General features: G+C 40.1%; 1 protein-coding gene across 8 annotated transcripts in view; it reads left to right on the top strand.

Annotated features, from left to right (window-relative positions):
- The first annotated feature begins 6056 nt into the window (after positions 1 to 6056).
- Positions 6057 to 23134, top strand: part of grin1a (glutamate receptor, ionotropic, N-methyl D-aspartate 1a) — a 32609-nt gene continuing 15531 nt past the window's right edge. For 2 of the 8 annotated variants that reach the window (XM_029445411.1, XM_029445410.1), the window contains exons 1-11: positions 6532 to 6861; positions 9283 to 9417; positions 10584 to 10760; positions 14417 to 14479; positions 15237 to 15334; positions 16389 to 16510; positions 17492 to 17666; positions 18503 to 18647; positions 20525 to 20611; positions 21015 to 21150; positions 21474 to 21601. In XM_029445411.1, the coding sequence (XP_029301271.1) occupies positions 6613 to 6861; positions 9283 to 9417; positions 10584 to 10760; positions 14417 to 14479; positions 15237 to 15334; positions 16389 to 16510; positions 17492 to 17666; positions 18503 to 18647; positions 20525 to 20611; positions 21015 to 21150; positions 21474 to 21601 (1515 nt within the window). In that variant the 5' untranslated portion in view covers positions 6532 to 6612. Of the gene's footprint in view, positions 6862 to 9282; positions 9418 to 10583; positions 10761 to 14416; positions 14480 to 15236; positions 15335 to 16388; positions 16511 to 17491; positions 17667 to 18502; positions 18648 to 20524; positions 20612 to 21014; positions 21163 to 21473; positions 21602 to 23134 lie in introns of all 8 variants that reach the window. The other 6 variants (XM_029445405.1, XM_029445406.1, XM_029445409.1 and 3 more) reach the window with 6 other exon arrangements.

Genomic DNA, 23134 nt, shown 5'->3' with positions numbered 1-23134 from the left:
TGATGGCATTCTGTGGTTCTTACCAAGTATTCCCCAGCGACATCTCACCAGCTGGCGGTATGCCATATAGTGATACATTCTGTAAAATACAAGATAATACATGTCAATGGTAATCACTTCAACCTTATTTGCTTATTTATCTATGTAACTTTGCCAGAGTGACCATTCGACTCTTCATAAATACATCAAAGTTTCTGAGCTCTACACTTTTACTCTACACCCAAACATCCAGACACTTTGATTTGAATCCTGGGTGATCTGTTATGTAGGTTATGTTTGCACCATGTCCCTCATATTCATTGAATTCCTCCATGACATCCTTTTCTTGGCAGCACCTCTTCAATTGCTTCCATAATTGTACAGTTTTCACATGTACACCTAAATGTACAAAAGAAGAGTGGTAAGGACATGTACACAATATGCAATATCCAGAAAAAAGGCCATTATTAACTTCATCTTAATGTCATACTATGTATAGGCCTGTGTTTGACAACAGCCTCTATATGCAGCCTCGTAATATATGACGTTTGACATCAGACACAACGATAGAACCTCAACCGTAGAAACTTCGAGAAAGAATCAAGTTATCAAGCTTTACAGACGTCGATGTGTCCAAGTAGAGAAATAATTGAATATTTAGGGATCGAGCAATTTACGGACAACTAGTCGGGTTCATAACAATTCAAGGAAACCAAGCTATCGACTCGATATAAGATAGCTTGCGATCTATTTACGATCGAGGATAATGTTACGTTTTATTATGATGTATTTACTATATATTGAGAAGTTCTATGAACTATAGTCAAATGTATATACCTGTCTGTGTTCTGTTGCCGCACAGGATCTCCGCCAAATCCAGGATCACCGTCACCATCATCCGCATGTCCGCTCCCGTCTGTGTCTCCATGTTGAATACTGTGTCTCGAGCTGCTCTGCTTCCACCACGTTAAACTCGCCCGCATGATCTAAATCCACGACACCGGCATCCTCTTCAATAAACTCCTCTTCTTGAAGGTGCAACGAGTCTATTGACGACTCACTGTCACTCGATTCTGTCGAAATATCCGAGCCAGAGTCCGACATCGCCACGTCTGCCGCTTCTGCTGTGCTGCCTGTGTATTCAACTGGTGGACTGTTTTCTACTTGTGACGTCAGAACATGGCGTCGGGTGTTTCTGGTAGCGGCAATGTAAAGATCGGTGGTCGACATACTAAATCATGATTTATTAAATACTGCGATCATTGTGTCATAAATAACACATCATTTTACACCACAAATAGCATTAACTATCATCAGTAGAAATTCACGTTTATCATTTCGTAAAGTGACACATACTGTATATATTTAAATATACGCCTCTTCACACCATTCTACTTGGACGTGTTCAGGTTAGAGCAAAATGTGTTCTGAAAAACGCTCTCATCTGACGCAAAGGGCAACACGAGGAGCTGAAGACACGCAGTTTGCAGACAAACGCGCTGCTAGTCATTCTAATCGTTAAAGCATGAAAGAGTTCAAGTGTGACATGCTCTGTCTGTTCTTTCCTCCCCTTCGCTCCCACTTAGTGTTTCATACTTGGGTGGTTCTTCAATTAAAGGCTTTTTTTTTTTACCACGTCTGTTTTATCTTTGTAAAAAAGGTCAAGTCCTCACTTTTAAGAAAAGGTTGATCTTTTTAAAGTAAAGTCAGAATTTGTTTCTAAGCACATTATTCATTTAAGAAAATTATGAATTAAAGAGTTAGACGTCAAACTGTTTTTGTGTTTAGGATTTTTTGGGCAGGCCTGAAATCATGACTCGATGACACACTGGAACCATCTCTAACATAACCCCTGCCTTATTACTGTATAAAGACCAGAGCGCACCCTGCAGGGCATCAGGGCTTCTTCTGCTTAATCACGAGTTAAAACACTTACTTACCACAGCCCGTGGTGCACTGGCCATCTGGCATAACGGGACAAATCCCAGTAGGCCTACGCCACTGCATCAGTGAGCTGGTGGACCATGAAAAACAACGTTTTTACCGACCGTCCAGCCCCATCTGTCTCTTTACCGGCCCTCTCTGTCTGTCTGTCGTGCTGGGCTCCCTAACTTGTGCATATAAGTTCCGCGGAAGCCTGCTCCGTTACTAAGTATTGTTGCTGTAAAACGTTGGATAAATTGTGTCTCAACCCCCGCCAAATGACTCATTGCATCAACTTTCATTGATTTGGTCCAATAACATTTGGAAAGTCGAGAAAAGTTGCACGATTTAATTATTATATCCCGATTCAAGTTGACATAAGGCTAACTCACAGATGTCTCTGGTGTGCATGCACTTTGGGTGCAGTTTCTGTGCCTTCAGAGCAGAGAGTACTACTGCTTATTCTTTCACAATTTTAAAACCTAATTACATTACATTACAGGTCATTTAGCAAACACTCTTATCTAGACCGACTTACTCTGGCTGGGTGGTTAAAAATAACATTTCTAAGTACAGGGACAGTCTCCCTGGAGCATCTCAGGGTTAAGTACCTTGCTCAGGGGTACAATGGTGGCAGCCTGGTATTGAACTCCCGATCATCACCCCAATGTTATATGGTTATTTTTTTAATCATTCACACTTGGCTGGGTGGTTAAAAATAACATTTCTATGGTGTGACAAACCCAGAACTTTTGATCTTCCCAGACTTTCAGGCTTTCTGTGGCAATAGTGGTGAAATGTTGCTTTGGTAGCACTAAAAGAAGCCTGGAAGTGCTACGAAAGCAGCATTCCACCAACATTGCAAGAAAAAAGGAAAGGATTTCAATTCACAATGAGATGGAAAAGGTTTACAATCATTGAAAACAATTCGCTTTACAAAAAGTGCATAAAGTTCACCAGTTCATTAAAATGCTAAAATTGATTAGTTATAAATGTATACAGTGATACTAAAGCAGTGTGAAGCATACTGTTGATAGCTGGTTGGTGTAGTTTTAGGAAGACATTTTTATTAAATGATTTAACATTTAGTAAGGATGCCACCTGGGCGCCTCCCTAGAGAGGTGTTCCAGGCACGTCCAGCTGGGAGGAGACCCCGGGGAAGACCCAGGACTCGGTGGAGAGATTATATCTCCTCACTGGCCTGGGAACGCCTCGGGATCCCCCAGTCGGAGCTGGAGTATGTGGCCCGGAGAAGGGAAGTTTGGGGTTCCTTACTGGAGCTGCTGCCCCCGCGACCCGACCCCGGATAAGCGGTAGACGATGGATGAATGGATGGATATTTAACTTTGCCGATTTTCAACTGGTTTTGTATCGTTGCAATGTGGGTGATATGTGCAAATGAGCAATATTTGGCTTCCCTCTGTGTAATTTACTTATCAACTGACTGGAGGTAATAGACAAGTATATGTTTTTATAATATGTTATAATTTTTGGTATTTTGGTAAAATCTGGTAAAGTTTAGATACATTTAGTCAGTTAGGGTCTCAATACTTGTTGACATTAAAGCACTTTCCCAAAATGATTTTATATCTGCATTGTTTCTGAATTTTCGTATATCCTCACATTTTATTTATTCACTCTTAAAGCTTATTCATTTTTAATAAGGTGTATGTGTTTGTAAAGCACGTTGGAACAGCCTTAGTGTGGTAACTTTTCCAACCAAATATTCAGTGTGATGCTAATGACCATGTTGGGTAATGACACATTGCTTTGGTATTAACCTAAACAACATCAGCTTTAAAACACATACACAACCATTACACAGGCAAGCGTCCCTCTGCTAGTCCTGCAGAGTATTGTGTGGGTGGTGTACAAGTCTGCATGTGTGTGTGGGCGGCAGCTCAAAGCGTGAACTCAAGAATGTGTCTGTGTGGAATAGTATGTGCGCATGCTTAAGTTTAAAATCCTGCAATGATCTTTCTGTGCTAGACTGCCTGCGTGTATTTTTTTGCGTTGATCTGTTTGAGCTGGAGAGTCTTCATAGGACTCTTGTGTTGTGTTGTAGCAAACTTATTACATAATGGCTGCGGAGCAGATTGGTGTAGCTTTATTGATGTGCGAGTGGTGGAGGAGTGTGCAGGAGGAGAGGCAGAGGAGGGCTTCATAACCTCATTTAATAAGAGGCCAGCATGCCGCCAGGGCCATCCAATAAGTGGTGAGTTAACAAACTGGCTGTGGCAGCCACGCAGAGGCCGGGAGGGAAATCATTAGATGCTCTGTTCAACACCATTATTGTTTCACTTATTTTCAGTGTTTTGATGGTGGCAGGGCCTTGTCTCCTCCTGTCTCGCATTTTGGAGGCAGTGTGTTTTGTGGCTCCAGAATGTCTCAACTTTTGCTTATTCACTTCAACAAGGAAAGAAACCTTTGAAAATGGATCTATCCAGGCAGAGCTCCAGAGGGACGCTGTGTATTAACATCCTGGATCCAACCAGCCTCAGTTTCTCCCAAATGTATACTAATTTTCAGTGCACGTTGCTTTGGTACTTTTATGTAATAGATACTAAAAATGTTTATCTGTTTTGAAACTATTATATTGTTATGCTGCCATTGGGGGTGTTTTCTTCATCTGCTTCCAGACTTATGTTATTTGTTGATTTTGAGGGTTGACATAGTGACTGTGGCAATTTCATGAAATGTTTTGTCACTTTCTTCTTTCATTAAAGGTTTACATTTTGACGATTCTTTGGAGATACATAAGACAGCGATGCTTTGTAAACATTTATTTTGAGCAAACTTCATCTGCTTGTAAAAATAGTAAGATGTGGTTTTAACTACACACATCAAAATGCAGGTTTTCTGTTATCCACAACAGTTAAATGTTAAAAGTAAGGTGAAGATTTATTTAGCCAGCTACCCATAAATCTATGTAGTTTAACAGTGCACATAAATCACATATTTGTTGTCTTAACTTAAAAACAACCTCACAAAATTTAATTTGAGACAAGCTCATTATGGGAGCACACAGCCAGCAGCTGATGACTGTTGAGTCCTTCAGCCTTGTGATTAATTTAACAGCTCAGTGCGACACAGAGACACCACAGTGCTGTGTGATTTATTATTCAGAACACTGTTCGATGATTTTATACTGGCCTCATTTCCAAAACACCTTTTTTTCAATCTCAGGAATTGTTGACATCAGTCGGAATCAACACAAACCCCCTTCAGGATAAATATTCAAATACGTGACTATTAATAATCAAAATTAAATGATAAACGCTTGTTGGAGTAGTTCACACAATGAGTCTATAACTGTCATTTTATCCTTTTGTATTTGAGTGTGCATGTTCGTTTTGTTAAAATCATTTATTTCGACGTTTGCTCCTGTGATGAATAAACTCACTGTCGGCTTGTCAGGGAATATTTCCTCCATGTAAAGACCCCCTTTGTGTGTGCGCGCGCGTGTTTTCAAAAAAAAAAAAAAAAGTCTTGTTTCCTAGGTAACCAGGAGGTTGATTCAGCTCATGTATGTCTTGCTGCAGGGATGCTGCAAACAGTTACTGAAACACTCCAAAGCGCAGGTTTAGACATTACACAACAGCCTCCACACCACAGGCTGGTTTTATTCCGTATCTACACACATTATTATACAGACACAAGGCAGGTTGTCCAAAGAAGAGTATGGTCCTCTTTACGCAGAGAGATCTACGCGACAAATCCGACTCTCCTTTCAGCTTGGAGAAAAAAAACAAGTCACATAAGAGCCTGGCTCAACTCTGACCAGAAACCCGCTAAATTGGAATAAACACTTCTCCCTCCTCTCTCCATCTGCTCTTGTGCAATCAGGCTATTTTAGTCATTACAAATCAGCCGCATTAACAAAGCCCACGTATCAATCTGAATTAATTTCGCAGGCTATCTACACCCTGCAGGTATGTTACACATGTTACCCTCACTCATCTTCCCTTTAATGCCATGTTATGACTAGCTTTTTGGTCGAGTGGATTTTAAACAAGTAGGTTCATTTATATTTCATACGATCAGCTTCCACTCCCGCATCACCATCATCCTCCTCCTCCTCCTCCTCCTCCTCCTCCTCCTCCTCCTCCTCCTCCTCCTCCTCCTCAGCAGCAGCAGCAGCACGCCAACGCGCAAAACCAGGAGTGGGGAGCCGATACGATACGGCGGGAACGCGCAGTAGCACCGCGGCGCGCATGCACAGCTGTCAGCACCAAGGACAGCAGCCGCTCAGCTCTGTGCGACCAGCCAGCAACGCATCGCGGTGATCAGTCCGCACTCAGCGCACTGAGAAGCGGCTGGAGGGAGCGACACACGCCCCGGAGAAGAAGCCGCATGGAGGCTTGGACAATGGTTGAACTATTTCTGCTTAACTGCAGGAAGGTTTGAGAATTTCTGCAGAGGAGAGCAAAAAAAAAAAGATGGACAATGCGGGTTGAACGTCCCTAGTTGACAGCCTGCCCTTAATATGAGCATGCACATTCCTCCGCATTGCACATAAATCCACCTTTTTTTTTTTAGTCTTCTCCTTCCTCTTCTGGCCTCCCCCCCTCGCTCACACCACCCACCTGGATCGTGCCCGCAGTTGTGCATTCAACTGGCTGAGCCGTGCTGCCGTCCAGAAGCTGGTGGAGCCGAGGAGCTGGGGAGAAAAGCGACCAGGCTGCACTGTGCTGTTTGGTGGTCCACACGATGCGTCTGTTTCTGCTAGCGGTGCTCTTCTCGTGCTCCTGCGCGCGGGCAGGATGCGAGCCGAAGATCGTGAACATCGGGGCCGTGCTGAGCCAGAAGAGATATGAGCAGGTCTTCAAAGATGCTGTGACCCAGGCCAACCTTGTCTACGGCAGGGATAAATTCAAGCTGACTGCCATCTCTGTCACGCATAAACCCAATGCCATCCAGATGGCTCTCTCCGTGTGCGAGGACCTCATCTCCAGTCAGGTAGTTTCACTGACACCTCTGCATGCATGGGCGCTAAAGCAAATGAATCATAGGCTACATATGATGCATGCACACCTCCACATAAATGTAAAACCGGTTTGGTGTTGGATGCATCAGAGTGTATTGGAAGAACAAAACCTTGCAACAGAAAGTTGTTTCCTATAGGAAACATGACCTACATGCTATGTTCAGGTGTGTTTTCTTACTCAAGGGCCAATGTAAGACCAGAATGGTTGTCATGCCATTATCATTAGTCTTGAGCTGTGAATCCAGACTAAAGTGTTTTATATTTCTCCTCACATTAGCAGACTAGCTGTCCATTCAGCATTAACATACACTAATAGGAATCAGCCCATATATCATTAAAGGCCTGACATTTGTCCAATTTGGCATCCACTCTACACTATGACCCACACATAAATCTACTTTGTATAGTGCTAATACAGTGAAGTCCCCACAGAACCATCTGTTTTATAGACATCCAGAAATAGGCTTTGGTTCGGGGCATATGTCGGATGAGAGGGCAAGTATACATTTCCAGGACACACAGCTGCAGATCTACTGAACTGCAAAGGAACCAGTGAGGAGTGAAAATGTGCACTATACGTCATTTACAATGAACTACTTGGCTTTCACTGTGTGTGTGCTACATAATAACGTTCTGACAAAAGAGGAGGACGACATGGCTGCGGACAGTTTCTGTGTATTTGTCTCCAGGGGTGGATCACTGCAGTCTGTATAATATGATGCAGTAACATAAAGATTGAAATTCGTGTTTAAAAAATACATACAACAAGGAAGATGTATACAGTAAGTGCTGCAGATCTAACAAACATCTCATATTTCATAAATAATGTATGATGAGTGATGCTCAACATAGCTCTTAAAAAGCTCCAGCGTTATGTCACCGCACGTTGGGGCGTGAAGTCCTTCTCACTCTCGCTTTTATTTCTCCCACACACATAATGAGGCTGAACAACAAAAAAAATAACACCCACAGCTTCAGTGCTGCTTTCATGTCCTTGGTCCCCTGCTTAATGTAATGCTTCTAATGAATACAGGCTTGTAGAATAATACTGTCGCACTCAGTCTCCTGTCACATGTTCATCCAAAGTATGAGAAACGTGCAATCCACCTATGGCTGTACACATTGCACCAACAATGGTTCAGTTCTTCTCACACTTCTCTTGTAATTTACACAACCATCACAATAGGTAGACATGGAAGGTTTTATCAGATGAGCTTGGCTTGCAACAACAGTTACTGAGAAGGGAAGTATGTGGCAGATGGAGGAGTAGATGCCCGCGAGCAGTCCTTGGAAGATAGACCTCATTTTTGACCCAACCATACGGGCTGCTCATATCCAGTAATCCATGCCTGCACACAGCCATGCCAACTTTATTCCTCTTCCTTCATATCTCTGAGGCATTTCTCAAGGCTGAGCTCATAGAAATTATTTTTTTTAGACTTAGACTAAACCAAGCAAGCACAAATGAAACATATGAATAAACCAGCCCCTACAAAGGACAATGATTATTTGCTCTTCTATTTCTTTGTCCCTGACTGATTTATGTAGATATTCAAAAAAGTTATTTATAACCTGTTATACAACATTAAGGAGCGGCGGTTGCACCCGATAAATAAAATATGAAAATATTGTATTTAAAGTGCACACAAATTCAATTTAACTTGAGGTAGACAAACAGATGTTTTCAGCCAAGGCTGGATTACAGATCAGGCAAAGCGGACAGATGCTCAGGGGCCCCTAATGCCCTACATTCAGGGTGGCAATCAGTGGGTGATATTTCTGACAAAAAAACTCTTGCATTTGTACCTAATCTCGAGGCACTGTCTTAAAAAGGTCATTTCTTACACAGTGTACATTTTAAAATAAATTAGCATTTATTCTACTTGTAACCAAACACAGATGGGGAACACGGAGGTCCAGAAGAGCCCATATCTCACTTTTTGCCCAGCCCTGGTTTTCACATTAACTAATGATTGATTGTTTTACTTAACTATGCTGAAATGAACTTTTCATAACATAAATATTATACAGTTATAAAGTCTGCATAGCAAATGCTTTTTTCCCCTTGTTAATAAACCTAATGGAGTCTTGTGTGCATTGTGTCCAGTTGTTGTTACAGCCTGCAACAAAAATATGTGGCAGATATTTTGTCATATATTTTTTATCTTTTCTTGATACCAGCAATGTCTTTAAATCTTTAAATATGATTATATGTTTATGGTATATTGTCTGTGAAAATCAGAAACAGATACAAGAAAGAAAGAAAGCAAGCAAGAAATAATAGTCTAAATTGGATACATTAAATCTTTATTCTACTATGAGTAGTGGTGTTACAATTTGGTCTTAATGCCAGTGTCAGAATGACAGAGTTTTCTTCTTCTGTGCCTCTGCAGGTCTACGCTATCCTGGTGAGTCACCCTCCCCAGTCCAATGACCACCTCACTCCAACGCCTGTCTCATACACTGCGGGCTTCTATCGCATCCCCGTGGTAGGGCTCACCACCCGCATGTCCATCTACTCAGACAAGGTGAGTGATGGACGAGATTTGAAGAGAGATAGAGAGAGAGGAAAAGAGACAGAGAGTGAACGCAGATCGAGCGAGTGAGGAGCTCCCCTGGGGCAGCTTCAAAAGCTTCCTAGATTAAACGTCCCATCACTGTCCATTAGGGGAGCTGTGATTAAATGGGTTTCCTGCTGAAAATTGAAAGAACATCATTAATAATGCCGCCGACCTGAGTTATGTTTTTATGAAGCACATGAAAGCAATGATATTTGTAAAATTCCAAGGACTTTAATAACTCAATTTAAAGTATATTTGAGTAACTTCTCTGCTAATCCTGCAAGTTAAACATTAAATCCAATGATTTAAAGGAGCTGTGCATAGAGTAAGGCATATTTATGTTTTATTTACATAATGTTTGTCCATTCGTGATTGGATTTAGTGTTTTTTGTACCAAATAATTATATTTCTATCATTAATGCATGGTGGCTCTCTTTCAACTTTCAATCTATTGCACATATTTGTTTTGTTAGTGTATTAAAAGAACACTACATTGCCAAAAATATGTGGACACCCAAATGTTACACCCATATGTCATTATTGAACATGTCATTCCTAAAACTATGAGCTGCTATAACAGTCTTCACTCTGGATACTCACATTCAGCCACAGGAGCATTAGTGAGGTGAAACACTGATGCTGGCTGATACGTTTATATCCAAAAAGATTGGACATGACATAATATGAATCAGTTTAATAATGTTACGACAATATGGTTAAGATTTGGTTCGGCTTAGGCACAAAAACAACTTGGTTAAGGTTAGGATAAGAGGATAAAAACTCAATTGGGTACCCTTACCCAATTCAAAGACTGGCTTGGGCGTGGCTAGGGTCAGAAGGTTAGAGAAAGATCAGTACTTAGTTAAGGTTAGAAAAACAAACAGTTTCAGTTAAAATGACTACTTCTTTCATGGTGATGGGTAGAATAAACCAGAGTGTCATTGCTCACATTGTTAAAATAAACATTATTACACAAGTATTTCTTTTTCTACTTGGTGTAAAGACTAAATAAACTTTAATGTGCCCTGTGCAGCTTTCTGTCCACTTATTTCTACATGTTCTGAGCGATGACACATGCAATACAAATTTAGCTGCACAATGTTAATATCTACTTCCTGCTTCGTGCTCCTTAGAGTATCCACCTGTCCTTTCTGCGGACAGTCCCTCCCTACTCCCACCAGGCGCATGTGTGGTTCGACCTGATGCGCGAGTTCAACTGGAACCACATCATCTTGATAGTGAGCGACGACCACGAGGGGCGCGCTGCTCAAAAGAGGCTCGAGACCCTGTTGGAGGAGAGAGAAACAAAGGTGAGATGCTCCGGCTCCCAGGCTCCCCGCAAGTGTGTGAGCGTGAGCGTGAGCGCGCGAGTACGTAAGGTCTTTAAACCTCAAAGGTCTTCTATGTATGTAACTGTTTTCCTTTCTGTTGTGTGGCCACATCTCTTTCTCACCATTGTGTAAACATTGGCTAACATTCCTAGATACATCAACAGCGTCTAGTGTGGTCTAATCTGACAAAAGTTTGTACGTTTATTTGCTCATCTTCACGTTGCTTTTCGCCATAGTCCAAATTATCCTGTGTCTATCCACATTTGGGAGCCAAATAGTGGACTTTAACTTGGGGCTTTGCAAACCATCCCAGACTGAAGTGTTTTATCGGGGCCGTGGCGGACGTCAGGTGTTTCCTCTCGGTGCGTGATGAATGTCTGGCTTCATTATTGTACACAGAAGCCTTGTGTTTATTGCACCCTGCTAGGTCATGTTCACATGATACAGGAGATGGTTTCGCCTTTTCAGATACCGCTGATGCATCCATTTTAAGTATAGCTCCGAGCAGTGTATGTGGGTCACTGAAATGCTGATCTTCTTTGAGCCAAAACAGACTTGAGACTGTGAGGAAGTGTGCCCTTTAGGAACAGAGAACGATAGCGAGAGAGGGAAAAAACAACTTCCATCTATTTCATCCTTTTAATATAATAAAGACAAAAGTACCTTGGGATTTTTTTTTTTCATACTCTCTAATGCATGTCCCTCTCTGGGGCACATTGCTGTAATTGTGTGGCACAATGAAATGAGTCCTGATTCAGAGATTTAATTAAATCAGAAGCCGGAGAGACGCTGAATATGACACACACCCGGGGTAATTCACAGAAGGCAGCTACAGCTAAAGTGGAAGCTGTTTAAATTAAGTCAGCGGAATCAGTATTGATGAGCAGTCACCGATAGGAAAACATTTCAAACATTTGGGTTAATCAAGTTGGATTGAGCAACCACATCCCTGCAGTTAAAACAATTATACTGTTGAATCATCTAGTTGTTATTCACATCCTGCACTAGAGAAAATAAATGTGTGTACTAAAAGACTTTGATGAGAATCCAGGAAGTTGTTTGCATATTTAGAGTTTGGATCTCAAAATGAACCCATCTGTGCATCGCATCCAATCTCATATTACTGAGGAAGCTCTGTTCTACAAGGCTTCAATTACTCATGTTTTTAGTTATGAGCAATTTTGGGGCCCTGAGCAGGATATAGAATTTCTCCCAAATGTGGGCAGCAATAATTACAGTGAAAACATGGTCAAACTCAAAGATAAATCCAGATTTGTTAATGACAGGATAATGAAACCTGTGCAAGCTCTTTCATTCATTCATATGTTTATTTGTAGGACAATGTCAGCTAAATGCCTGCACTGTAAATGCATTGACAGCTGTGACTGCTTTCTGTGATGTTAATGGATGTTAGTTTGGATGTGGCAGAAGACAGCGTTGTGACATTATGCTCTAATTAGATGCGAGAGGTGTTATTCTCTCTAATCACCTGCATAAACTCAGTAAATTGACAAGTTATTTTTAGCCTCGTGGCAAATCGTTAGCGATGTCACAAAGTCACAGGGGATCACAGTCACCATCAGCACAGGTTCTGGACACAGTGGATTGTGAGTGCAAATGTGACCAACATAATATGAAATATTAATGCCTGCCAAGGATATAAAAATAGAGCGCTCAGAAAATCTCTTGGGTAAAAAAGGACAAAGTGTTTTCTTTTTGTCTGCAATGCTGCTGGATGGTGCTTGTGGAAAGGGTTTATACACCCTCATTTTATGAGTGAACGTTAGTTACTTGGTAGTTAAAGTGTTATGGTTGCTTTTCAGTTGTTGTTGTTATGGATCAAGATTTAACAATTACCTCTCGACATTTAATTTGGAATTTGTTTCTGGATGGCATTTTTTGTGAATTTGCTGGTCAGCTTGTCTATTGTACTGAGCCATGGTCACGTCAACTTTGTGAATGGAGGGAATCAGACCCAGAGTGCACTGAGGTGTGAGCCGTGGAGCCAGGCAGCTGTGTAAGAAACCCTGTGAAGGAGAAAGATGTGTTTTCCTGCAAAATGGCTGCCAGTCTCAGGCAGGACTCCAGAGTGTCTCCTCTTACAGAACGGGACTGGAATCCAAAATGGTGAAACCGAATATAGTTCAAGCTGAGAGTCAGTACAGTGTACAGTATGGTGCTGTGACCATGCGGTAGAATGGTCACAGCACAATGAGTACATACTAATTGTACACAGCATGTACTATATCATCTTTATATTCTATTGTTCTATATAGTGTCAAGTGTCACCGTCCTTTACATCTGGGTGTGAATCACCAGAGGCCCCACGATACGAAATAACCACGATACTTAAGTCACGATACGATATTATTGCAATTTTTAACATATTGCAATAACATACATTATGATACATTGCGATTTATCAGCTTTTTTCAACTGAAAATAATGCAGTTTTTCAACATCTGTCGTGTCGAAAAAGTAAAAAGAAAAACATTCTGCATCATCCAGTGGACTAAAAAAGCAATTGTTACCAAAACTGTTTATTTGATTTAGCAATATTAGTCATTTCTATGAAGAAAGATCGATATTTGGAGTGCATGTATCGATACAATAATGATATGCAAAATATTGCGATATTCTGCTGTATCGATTTTTTCCCCCATCCCTAACTTTACTGTTTTATACCAACAGGAAATGATACGTGCAGTGACGTCGACCAAACTCCAACTTTGGAATGTCACTGCCATTCAAATTACAGCAGAAAGCTCAATGTTCTTTCAACTAATTTCAATTAATTCATTAATTCGCGGCTGTGATTACAGCCTTCATTTCCATTTTCGTAGTGAATCATTGGTTTGTGTTTGCGATTTATTTACTGTAAGCTTTTGCTTTGATTCCATTTGGTTTTGCAAATGACAATTGTATTGGTAATTACGGCTATAGTCACTTTTTTACAACCATTAAACAAAAATAAATCCATACAATTAACATTTGCAGTAGATGTCATGCTGGTTTCTAGCTTTTGATGTGTTGAACCGAGTGTCTGATCACACCAGTTGATAACACTGGTGAAAATGCTGAGTCACCTCAACAGATAATTGGATAGATTAGCCGTCTGAAAGTTTACATTTTGATTAGCTCTTCATATTTTTTTTAGGACGTCAAAAAGATGATTACACTTTGGACGTGATGGTGTGTTAGTGTTAAAAATCTGGTGGCTCTCATTGACGGCCATCTTTGTTTGTTAAATGTTCAATTTCCTTTTGAGTAATGTTAGTTTCCAGCATTGTGAAGAAGAAACAAACGATGGCAGACTGACTAAGCTTTTGTATTGATTATTGCTGGAGCCAGAGCGCTTTGATCCAAATATTTCTTACAGCTAATCAATGCAGCTGAACCGGCATCACTGATCATTTATGCATTGAATACGTTTCCCTGATCCTTCATCATATTTGATCTCCATGATTTCAGCATTTCAGCGGTCATCTCTGATGTTTTGCAAGCCCCACTGTTAAAGATCCCAATTTGAAGCAGAAAAGTGGAGATTTGTTGGAATGCTTTACTGCCCTCCATTTTCAACTGTTTATAATATTTTTCTGTGTCTGCATATTTTCTCTGTGCACATTACTCATCAGAATAAAAAAAGGAACTATGAAAACCTCGACCAACTGTCCTATGACAACAAGCGAGGACCTAAGGTATATTTGCATGGTCAATGCACGCCGCCCACCAACTTTCCAAACGTAGCAACTAGAAACCAGCCCAAACCAGTCACCAGCCGACCCAGAAATGTTCCTCTCTTGGTAGCACGTGTTTTCTTTAATTTTTACTTTGAGACATTTCCCTATGATTTAAATGAAGAATGATTTTGTTATGGAAAATCTATAATTTTCGGTCATCAAAGAAAAACAAAAAAGATATCAGTGAACAGCGCCCCGCTTTTATCATTTTCATTTTCTCCTTCAATAAAGGAATGCATGAACTCAGAACACACATACTCACACACAAAAAGAGTTTGCAAGTCCATTCCTTTGTGGAGAACCCGTAGTGTGGGACAAAACCGTTTCCCAGATGCTACTTCCTCCTGTTCTGTAGCACTTCCCTGGTTTTCAGCAGTTTTTTTGTTAGGGGAAAACGTCCCCCTCACCCCCCTTCACCCGTTTTTAGTTACTGGTTGCATTGACCTTCTTCTTCCCCTTACCTAACACATGCACGTCCTTCTTTGGAGCCTTGATAACCCTCAGTTTGCATGCGAACAAATGCAAAAGTTTTTTTTCCCTTCAAGCTTTTTTTTTTTTTAGTTCAGCCGGTTCCCCTGGATCGCTTTCCTTTTTATCTCTGTCTTCCGTTTTCAAACAAAATCGGCCAAGCTCGAACCAAGCAGGTAAAGAGGCAGCATGGTGTCTAAGGTAGGGAAAAGTAGCTGGCTTGACCTTTCTTATGCCCCGATCACAGGCAGAGAAAGTCCTCCAGTTCAGCCAGGAGACTAACTTAACTGCCCTGCTGCTGGAGGCCAAAGAGCTGGAGGCCCGAGTCATCATCCTGTCCGCCAGGTGAGCTTTGTATCCCAAATTACGCATAACTTTCACATAGAGTCCCAAATGGGAGCATTGGTTAAGGTATCATATTTACCTCACATCTGCTTAAGCCTTACCCCTGATCTAAAAAAGAACAAGGTAAAAAAATGCAAATAAGACAAGTTTGATAATAAAGGTTATGTACTTAAACTAGGGCTGCAACTAACAATTATTTTCATTATTAATAATCTTCTGATCATTTACGCGATAAATCATTTGATTTATAAAATGTCAGAAAACAAGGAAAAATGCCTGTTACAGGTGAATGTCCTCAAAAGTCCCAAATTATTATTATTATCTTTATCATTATAATTTTTTAACATATGATAAAAAAACAGCAAATCCCAAAAATTGAGAAGATGGAAGCAAGAATATTTTTGGGTATTTGTACGCGATTAATGACATTAACAATTTGTTGATTATCAAAATAGTTGCCGATTAATATCGTGTTGTTAGATCAATCAACTAATAATTTCAGCTGGTCTTTATTTTAGGTCACCTGACTAATTACTACGACCACTAGAGGTCAGGCCTAACAATTTTGAACCTCCCTGCGGTGATCCAGTTTAAGAATAGATGATAACGGCCTACTCAACCAACTATGAGGTAAAGTAGGGCCATACCACCTCAAATCTATGCTGCAGATGACAACTGATTACGGCCATTTATTGTGCTGATAACATTCAAAGCGGGTGAACGTTCCTGGTTCAATTCCAGCCGGGGAGTATCATGTCCCTCTCTATCTCCCCTTGTTTCCTGTCTGCCTAGAGAGTATCAGCTATGAAATGAAGGCGTAAATACAACAAAAATAACTAAACAACAAGTCCTCACTTTAATACAAAGACATTTCTCATCAATAAATCCATGTAATGTAGTCATTTGCGGAAATCAGTTGGACATGCAACAATCCCAAACAACTGTCAATTAATCAACCACTCCTAAAAATTAAAACAGAATTTCTTCCTTTCACTTTCATTCAACGTGCTGTGATGTAAAACAAACAAAGAAACAATGTTTTGTCAAACTTCAGTGAGGAGGACGCTGCTGCAGTGTACAAGGCTGCCCGCTTCCTCAACATGACGGGCTCGGGGTACGTGTGGCTGGTGGGCGAACGGGAGATGTCGGGTAAAGCCCTGAGCGAGGCGCCAGACGGTATGTTCATCCATCAGAGATCAGCGGGAATGTACAAATTAACCCTCGGCTCTACTCAGAGGTCGATCATAACACATACAGGATTAGAGGAATTAACCGTTTAACGATGGATACATTACATGAGTAACTGAATAACTGCTTGTTGTGTGTTGAGCATTTAAACGTTTAAGCATTACGTGTTTAAAGGTTTAAATGAGGTGTGTGTATCGACAGTACACTTTCGGTTTGGGATAATCCTGGATAATCCAAAAACCAGTTCTTTGTGCTATTTGTGCCATATTAACACCCTGGTATCTAATGAACTACAAAGGGAGAGTTTTTTCAACACATAACTGATAGAATGGTAAGCTACAACAGCCTTTCTTGTCTCTACCCGTGGATTTTTCGTATCTCACAATATTTTATCACTTTGTGGTCACAAACGTCAAGCGTCTTTCCCCCTGGGCACTCTAACACAACCAACCCCTGCAGAGCGTGTGTTGTCCTGTCCATGTCCAGTCTCTTCCCCTCCACCGCAGCTTCTTCCAGGAGTATGCAAGGCTGACGGACCTGGTTGCAATCAGAAAACTTAGCTGAAGTTGGATTGTTGCTTGGTTTAAATTTAGGTGTTTTGTTTATTCCTAACACAAATAATGTTTTGCCTGTGTTGATTCCCAAACCTTAGCTGGTAGGGCGCAAAAAAAAAGATCCAACTTCAAGGGACTCTTTATACATGCTGTGAAAAGGTCATCAGTGGCAACATCAGCAAAATGATCCATATATTCAGCTGCCTCGTCTCATAAATGACAAGATGTGGATATTTTCTGAGTTATTAGAATAACAGGCAACGAAGATGGATCATGCAGCTGATGTATGACCTTTAATCAGTATGTCTAAACCGGCGGCCCTATAAGTTTTACACTTTGTGCATTGCAAAAGGATCCAGAGAGGCTGTAGTTTGCTCAGGTCAGTGATTATCTTTTGTTGTTGGCCTGGTCTCAGGTCTGATCGGCCTCCAGCTCATCAACGGGAAGAATGAGTCAGCGCATATCAATGATGCGGTGGCTGTGGTGGCTCAGTCCATCCAGGAGCTCTTTGAGAAGGAGAATATCACAGAACCCCCGAGAGGATGTGTGGGCAACACCAACATCTGGAAAACAGGGCCTCTCTTTAAACGGTAAGTATGAATACAGACGTAACACATTGCTTCAATTCTTTTTCTTTATCATCTGATAAAGGTGTCATAATATTTAAAATTCCTGGTTTGTTGAGTGGTGTTACCATTCAGTTATTGTGACAAACCTAAAAAAAAAGCTTCAACGTCAAGACCAATACATTTATTTACTATCACTCCAGGGAAATGTTTGTGGGGAGCCACTGTGCGTTAAAAAAAAATCTATAACTTAAACTTAATAAGTCTGACTTCATTTAGACAGATGCAAATCCAGACTTGTTCAAGAACAGCTGTTTTCAAACATATAAATTACGTTTGCTCAGTTTCTGTTGAGTCTGAGTTGTGCACGTTTTCAATTATAATTACAGCTGCACTAATCAATATATTTAGATTAACAATTGATCAGACGTGCAATGTGAAAGGTGTCACTTTCCCAATGTGTGTCAGTTTCGACTGGAAAGCTTCCGTACAGAATTACAGGCACATCAAGTTTTCCAGAATGTACCAGAAACTCTATATTTGTCACTTCCTAGTGACAAGAGACTGAGTCTCGGCTGACCCACTTAGGGTGGTTTCTCAGCCGCTGTAGCAAAACATAAATGCATTGCTTTTAAACAGATGTGGTGAAAGAAAACTGTAGATATAATCGCAGCCCAACCATCACAGCTCTGCCTTCTTTATCATACTCAGTCATTTTACCACATGCACTGACCCGAGAGCCTTGTGATGAACACATTACAATAAAATTCACTGTAGCATTACTAATAGCTGACACAGGATATCCATGGACACATGTGTGCTCATTCACACAGTTATTCTTTTTAATTTGCTCGCCACAGGGTGCTGATGTCATCTAAATACCCAGAGGGCCTCACAGGACGTGTGGAGTTCAATGATGATGGAGACAGGAAGTACGCCCATTACAGTATACTCAACTACCAGAAGAGTCGACTCATTCAAGTTGGCATATACAATGGAACACAGGTAAACTGACGGACAGGTGCAACTGTGAACCACAGTTATAGTTTATCATTTACTTTATAATTAAAAAATAATAATAATTCATTTCATTCCATCATTTATTCTCATTGCCCACGTGTACGTCATAATTACTCTGCATAGTCATCTTTTTTTAAATTTGTACTGGTCATGCAGCTCCAGTTTTCTATCTATAGTACAATGCATTTAATGTAGGACAATGCAAAAACACTGCAGGTCAGCCAAAGCTAACACGGTGATGCATAAGTCCTCTCTCAAGTCTGTCTCACCTCTGACAGCAGCCCACATGTCTGCAAGGAAGTTAAAATACAGGAGTACAGCAACACCAAGATTTTTATGACATGTAAAGCTACTCTTTAAGCATTAAAATGACTGCAAACTTATGCAATTACAAGTTGCTTTTCCTAGGATAGACTGTTGTAGCATCATGTACCCTTTAAATGAATCATGTTTTTCCATGAACCATGTCCACTGTTAACTGCATTCAACTATAGATGCCAAGCAGGAGCAATGAAAATGAAACCTAACAAAATACTTCAAGAGTCCTGCAGAAATCTTTTTTTGTTGTTTTAAACCTCATTGCTGAGCATTTTACAAAGCACAACCTCATTTTTCAGATACATTACCTACCTGTCAAGCAGCCTCTGGTTTCCATTTCTTTCAATATGAAAACCAAGATGCCAACATGCCCCCTGAGGCACTATTGGGATTTGTGATATTGGGCTACATAAATTAAATTGACTCGATGACAACATTCAAGGTTTTAGTGCCTGTTGTGTTGCCATTATTGATATCCTTTTTGGGTTTTTGATTTATAACAAAAACGTGAATTCAACTCTCGATCAGTGGAAAGACATGAACATGATCCTTTGTCAGAACTGTGTAACCATATCACTATAATATAACTTGACAAAAAAAGAAAAAGAACATAATGTTCCATCTATCTCATGCAAGTTCCAAAGTGTCGCAATTTGTACTGAATTTGGAAAATAGCTAGAAAATCGATTTCAAAATGTTTGCCTTTAAAACTGGTGTGCATAAATAATAAAAGCATGAAATATATTTGATTTGTACGACGACATATTAAACTTCATCCTACCAACTGGGGTTTTGTCATACATCACAGTTCTTTATTCTCTCATTCCAATGTTTCATGACGCTGTCAATCAATGTGTTTCTAATGACTTCATATCATTGTTTTTTGTTTCTGTGTGTGCGCTATTTTTCAGATTCACAAAATATAATTTTTTTCTTGCAAATGTTTAACTTTATAATCTCAGACAATAACAACTTTTTTTCTCATAACATTTCTGTCTTGGAAATATTTAGTTTTTTCTCTGAATATTACCCCCTCCCCGGCTTTGTATGTTGAGTTTTTTTTTTTTTTTTTTTTCACCAACAATGGCCTTAAAACACCATCTTCATTAATGGATGGAGTCTTTCAATCTCCATCTGCTGATGAAGACTGTGAGATGCGGTTGAAAGCTCTGTGAAAAGCTAGTTGACCTAATGTTAAGATTATTCTGTCAAATTATATTCATTTATAGGTAATGTAAGTAAGTAATGTTAGTTTATTTGAACGGGCCAGACATGCAAACACAGCACATAACAAGGACTGCGAGGATCAGCACTTCACTTCGCTGCTGATAGGTGTGATAATAATAAGTTCCTGAAACCCTCAGGTACGATACATAAGTCAGAGGTTGATGAAGTAAATAAAAGAACCCGCTGAGCTGCACTTATATAAAGCTGACTCATTAGTGATGCTCACCCACAGTGCTGGAGCCTCATCATCAGCACGCCTTCTGTCAGCACTCACCTATGATACTGTACGTGTGTGTGTGTGTGCGGCATCCCCGCAGGTGGTAATGAACAATCAGCGGAAGATCATCTGGCCCGGAGGAGAGACTGAGAAACCACAGGGCTTCCAGATGTCCACTCGATTAAAGGTAGGGCGCCTTTGCTTTGCTGCTGCAATGTGACATTCTTGTCTACACAGATAGAGTACGGACCTGAGCTTATATACTCGGGTAGGACAGTGCGCCCGCACTCGTTTCTCAGAATGGACTGAAGATAATCTATGCTCAGTGATATATTTGCTTTGACTTTTATCTCTTCAAATTTGTCTTAGGCCTGCAATGAACCTCTGATCTGTATCCTTGGCAGTTATTTTTACATTAATCTGTCTGTCTTTGTGTGTTCATGTGTATCTGGGAGTTTGTACATGGGTATTTGTGTATCTGCTGGGTTTTTCCATGTATTTTTTCTCTCTCTCTCGCTAAAGTCCCTCAGGATCTAAACGGATCTATCTCTGCCTATGTGATAAACAGCTTTCTGTCCCGTCTGTTGTAGATAGTGACGATACACCAGGAGCCATTTGTGTATGTGAAACCCACTCAACCGGATGGAACATGCCATGAGGAAATGACATTAAATGGAGTCTTAATTAAAAAGGTTATCTGCACTGGGCCCAATGAGACCATCCCAGGTAACCTATCAGGGACGTCTATATTATCACTGTGCTTTTACTGCACCCGCCAAACACCCACTGGAGATGCATACATATATATGCAGTAGGTATCTATATATGTATGCATGTAGCTGAGTGTGCCATTCAGAATGAGTGCTTGTTGGGATGCTGGGACATGCTTGGTTTGTATGCTGTGTTTCTGGCAACAGTGTGACTGCGTGTGGTCGTCTGCAGTGTGTCATGCATTTTGTTCAGTCTACGTGCGCCGCCTTTGGATTAAAAAACTAACGTGTTTCCTCAAGAGTGATTGTAACTTGCAACTTTTGCTGGTTTTGTTACAGGACGCCCAATTGTACCCCAATGTTGTTATGGATTCTGTATCGATCTTCTCATCAAGTTGGCTATGACCATGAACTTCACCTATGAGGTGCATCTGGTGGCTGATGGGAAATTCGGAACACAAGAGCGGGTTAGTTTTACATTTACAGATATATTTGTTGTATGTTTGCATGAGGCACAGGTTGCATGCTATACCGCACATGTAATACTCTACTTAATTAATTTTTTATCTTCTTATTTTACTCCACTAATAGTCATGATCTCATTAACTAATCAGGGCTGAAGCAATAAAATCATAAAATGGAGACAGATATGAAATGTCCAGCAGGTGAACTTGTGTCATAGATCTGATGTGTCAGTTTTTGAATGTCTAGACTACAGGATTAGGCGAACAGCAATCAACATGAGTGTTGAAGTCAATTTGGACATGCCAATTGGTTGTAATTTGAAAGGAATATAATATAAATCAACTTGAAAATGTACCTGAAATAAATGGAAGAACATTTCCTTAGTGCCATAAAAGTATGGTAGTGTCAAACTAAACAAACATGGTATCTCAAAACTTTGTTTTTTTTATGTCATTAATGAAACTTTTCTTTATTGCTGTCTTCTTCTTACTTCAGTCTCACTTCAAGCACGTTTATGGTTGTTTATTACCTGGACAAAGAGTAAATGAAAGATTTGTTTTAATTAACAATATAGTTATCACATATGAACATGAGTAAATAGGTTGCCAAGCAGACACCTCAAATTGAAACTACAATGGCTTTAATACAGTGGAAGACTGATTTAATAAGAAGTTTGTTTTTTAAAGCAGCTTCAGTTAATGTATGAATTTAAAACAGGTGACATTTTCCCACACAGTTACTTTTACCTAACAGTTAGCTAGCATCTAATATTACCTTATAGCTAACGTTTAGCTCATGTTTTTAAGCTAACACTAGCTTAGCCAACATTGGCTAACAATGGTTATAAATTGAGAGTTTGTAAGCTAACAGTTGATGACTAACATCGAAATATGGATGGACTACTCATCATACACTGGTATTAGGTTTGTTAAACATTAACATTAACCATCAATCTGCTTCAAACACAGAATAAGTATGCGTAAAGCATGGCGTACAGTTATGACTATTGTACATTTAATAATTTGTGCCATATGCCTTCATTAATAGCTACTCTTGTGTTATAGCCTACCATATTTCGGGCCATGTCTTTTATTAATTATTTGATGGCACTGGCACTTCTTAACAATAACATTAACATTGCTTAATTTCAATCAATGAATTCATATTTTTTCATAACATTTCATTTGAGAATCATCATTTCAATGTGTTAACAATAAAATGTAATAGTCCTGCAATCAATTTGCACAAAAGCTTAAAGAGGCTACAATTCAAATGACAATCAATGTGACGACATGAAAGGGGTTGCTTGTAACGATGAACCTACAAAGTATTATCTTCTGAATCTGCAGTTTCATTGGCAGAGTTGCAATTCAATTTCTTTTATTTTAACAGATTTTCAGTGGAAACATTCATCTCTAACCTAGAAAAAGTCTGTGCTGTAGGCATGAGCACGATATTCTACCCTTTATGGTGTACTTCAGTGCATGATCTTATCGATTCTGGAAAATAAGAGTTTCAAATATGTAACGCAAACT

This window comes from Cottoperca gobio, chromosome 12 (genome assembly GCF_900634415.1).
Source record: "Cottoperca gobio chromosome 12, fCotGob3.1, whole genome shotgun sequence".
NCBI lineage: Eukaryota > Metazoa > Chordata > Actinopteri > Perciformes > Bovichtidae > Cottoperca > Cottoperca gobio.
Note: the sequence above shows the minus strand (reverse complement) of the source record. Positions and strands in the feature narration are given on the sequence as shown.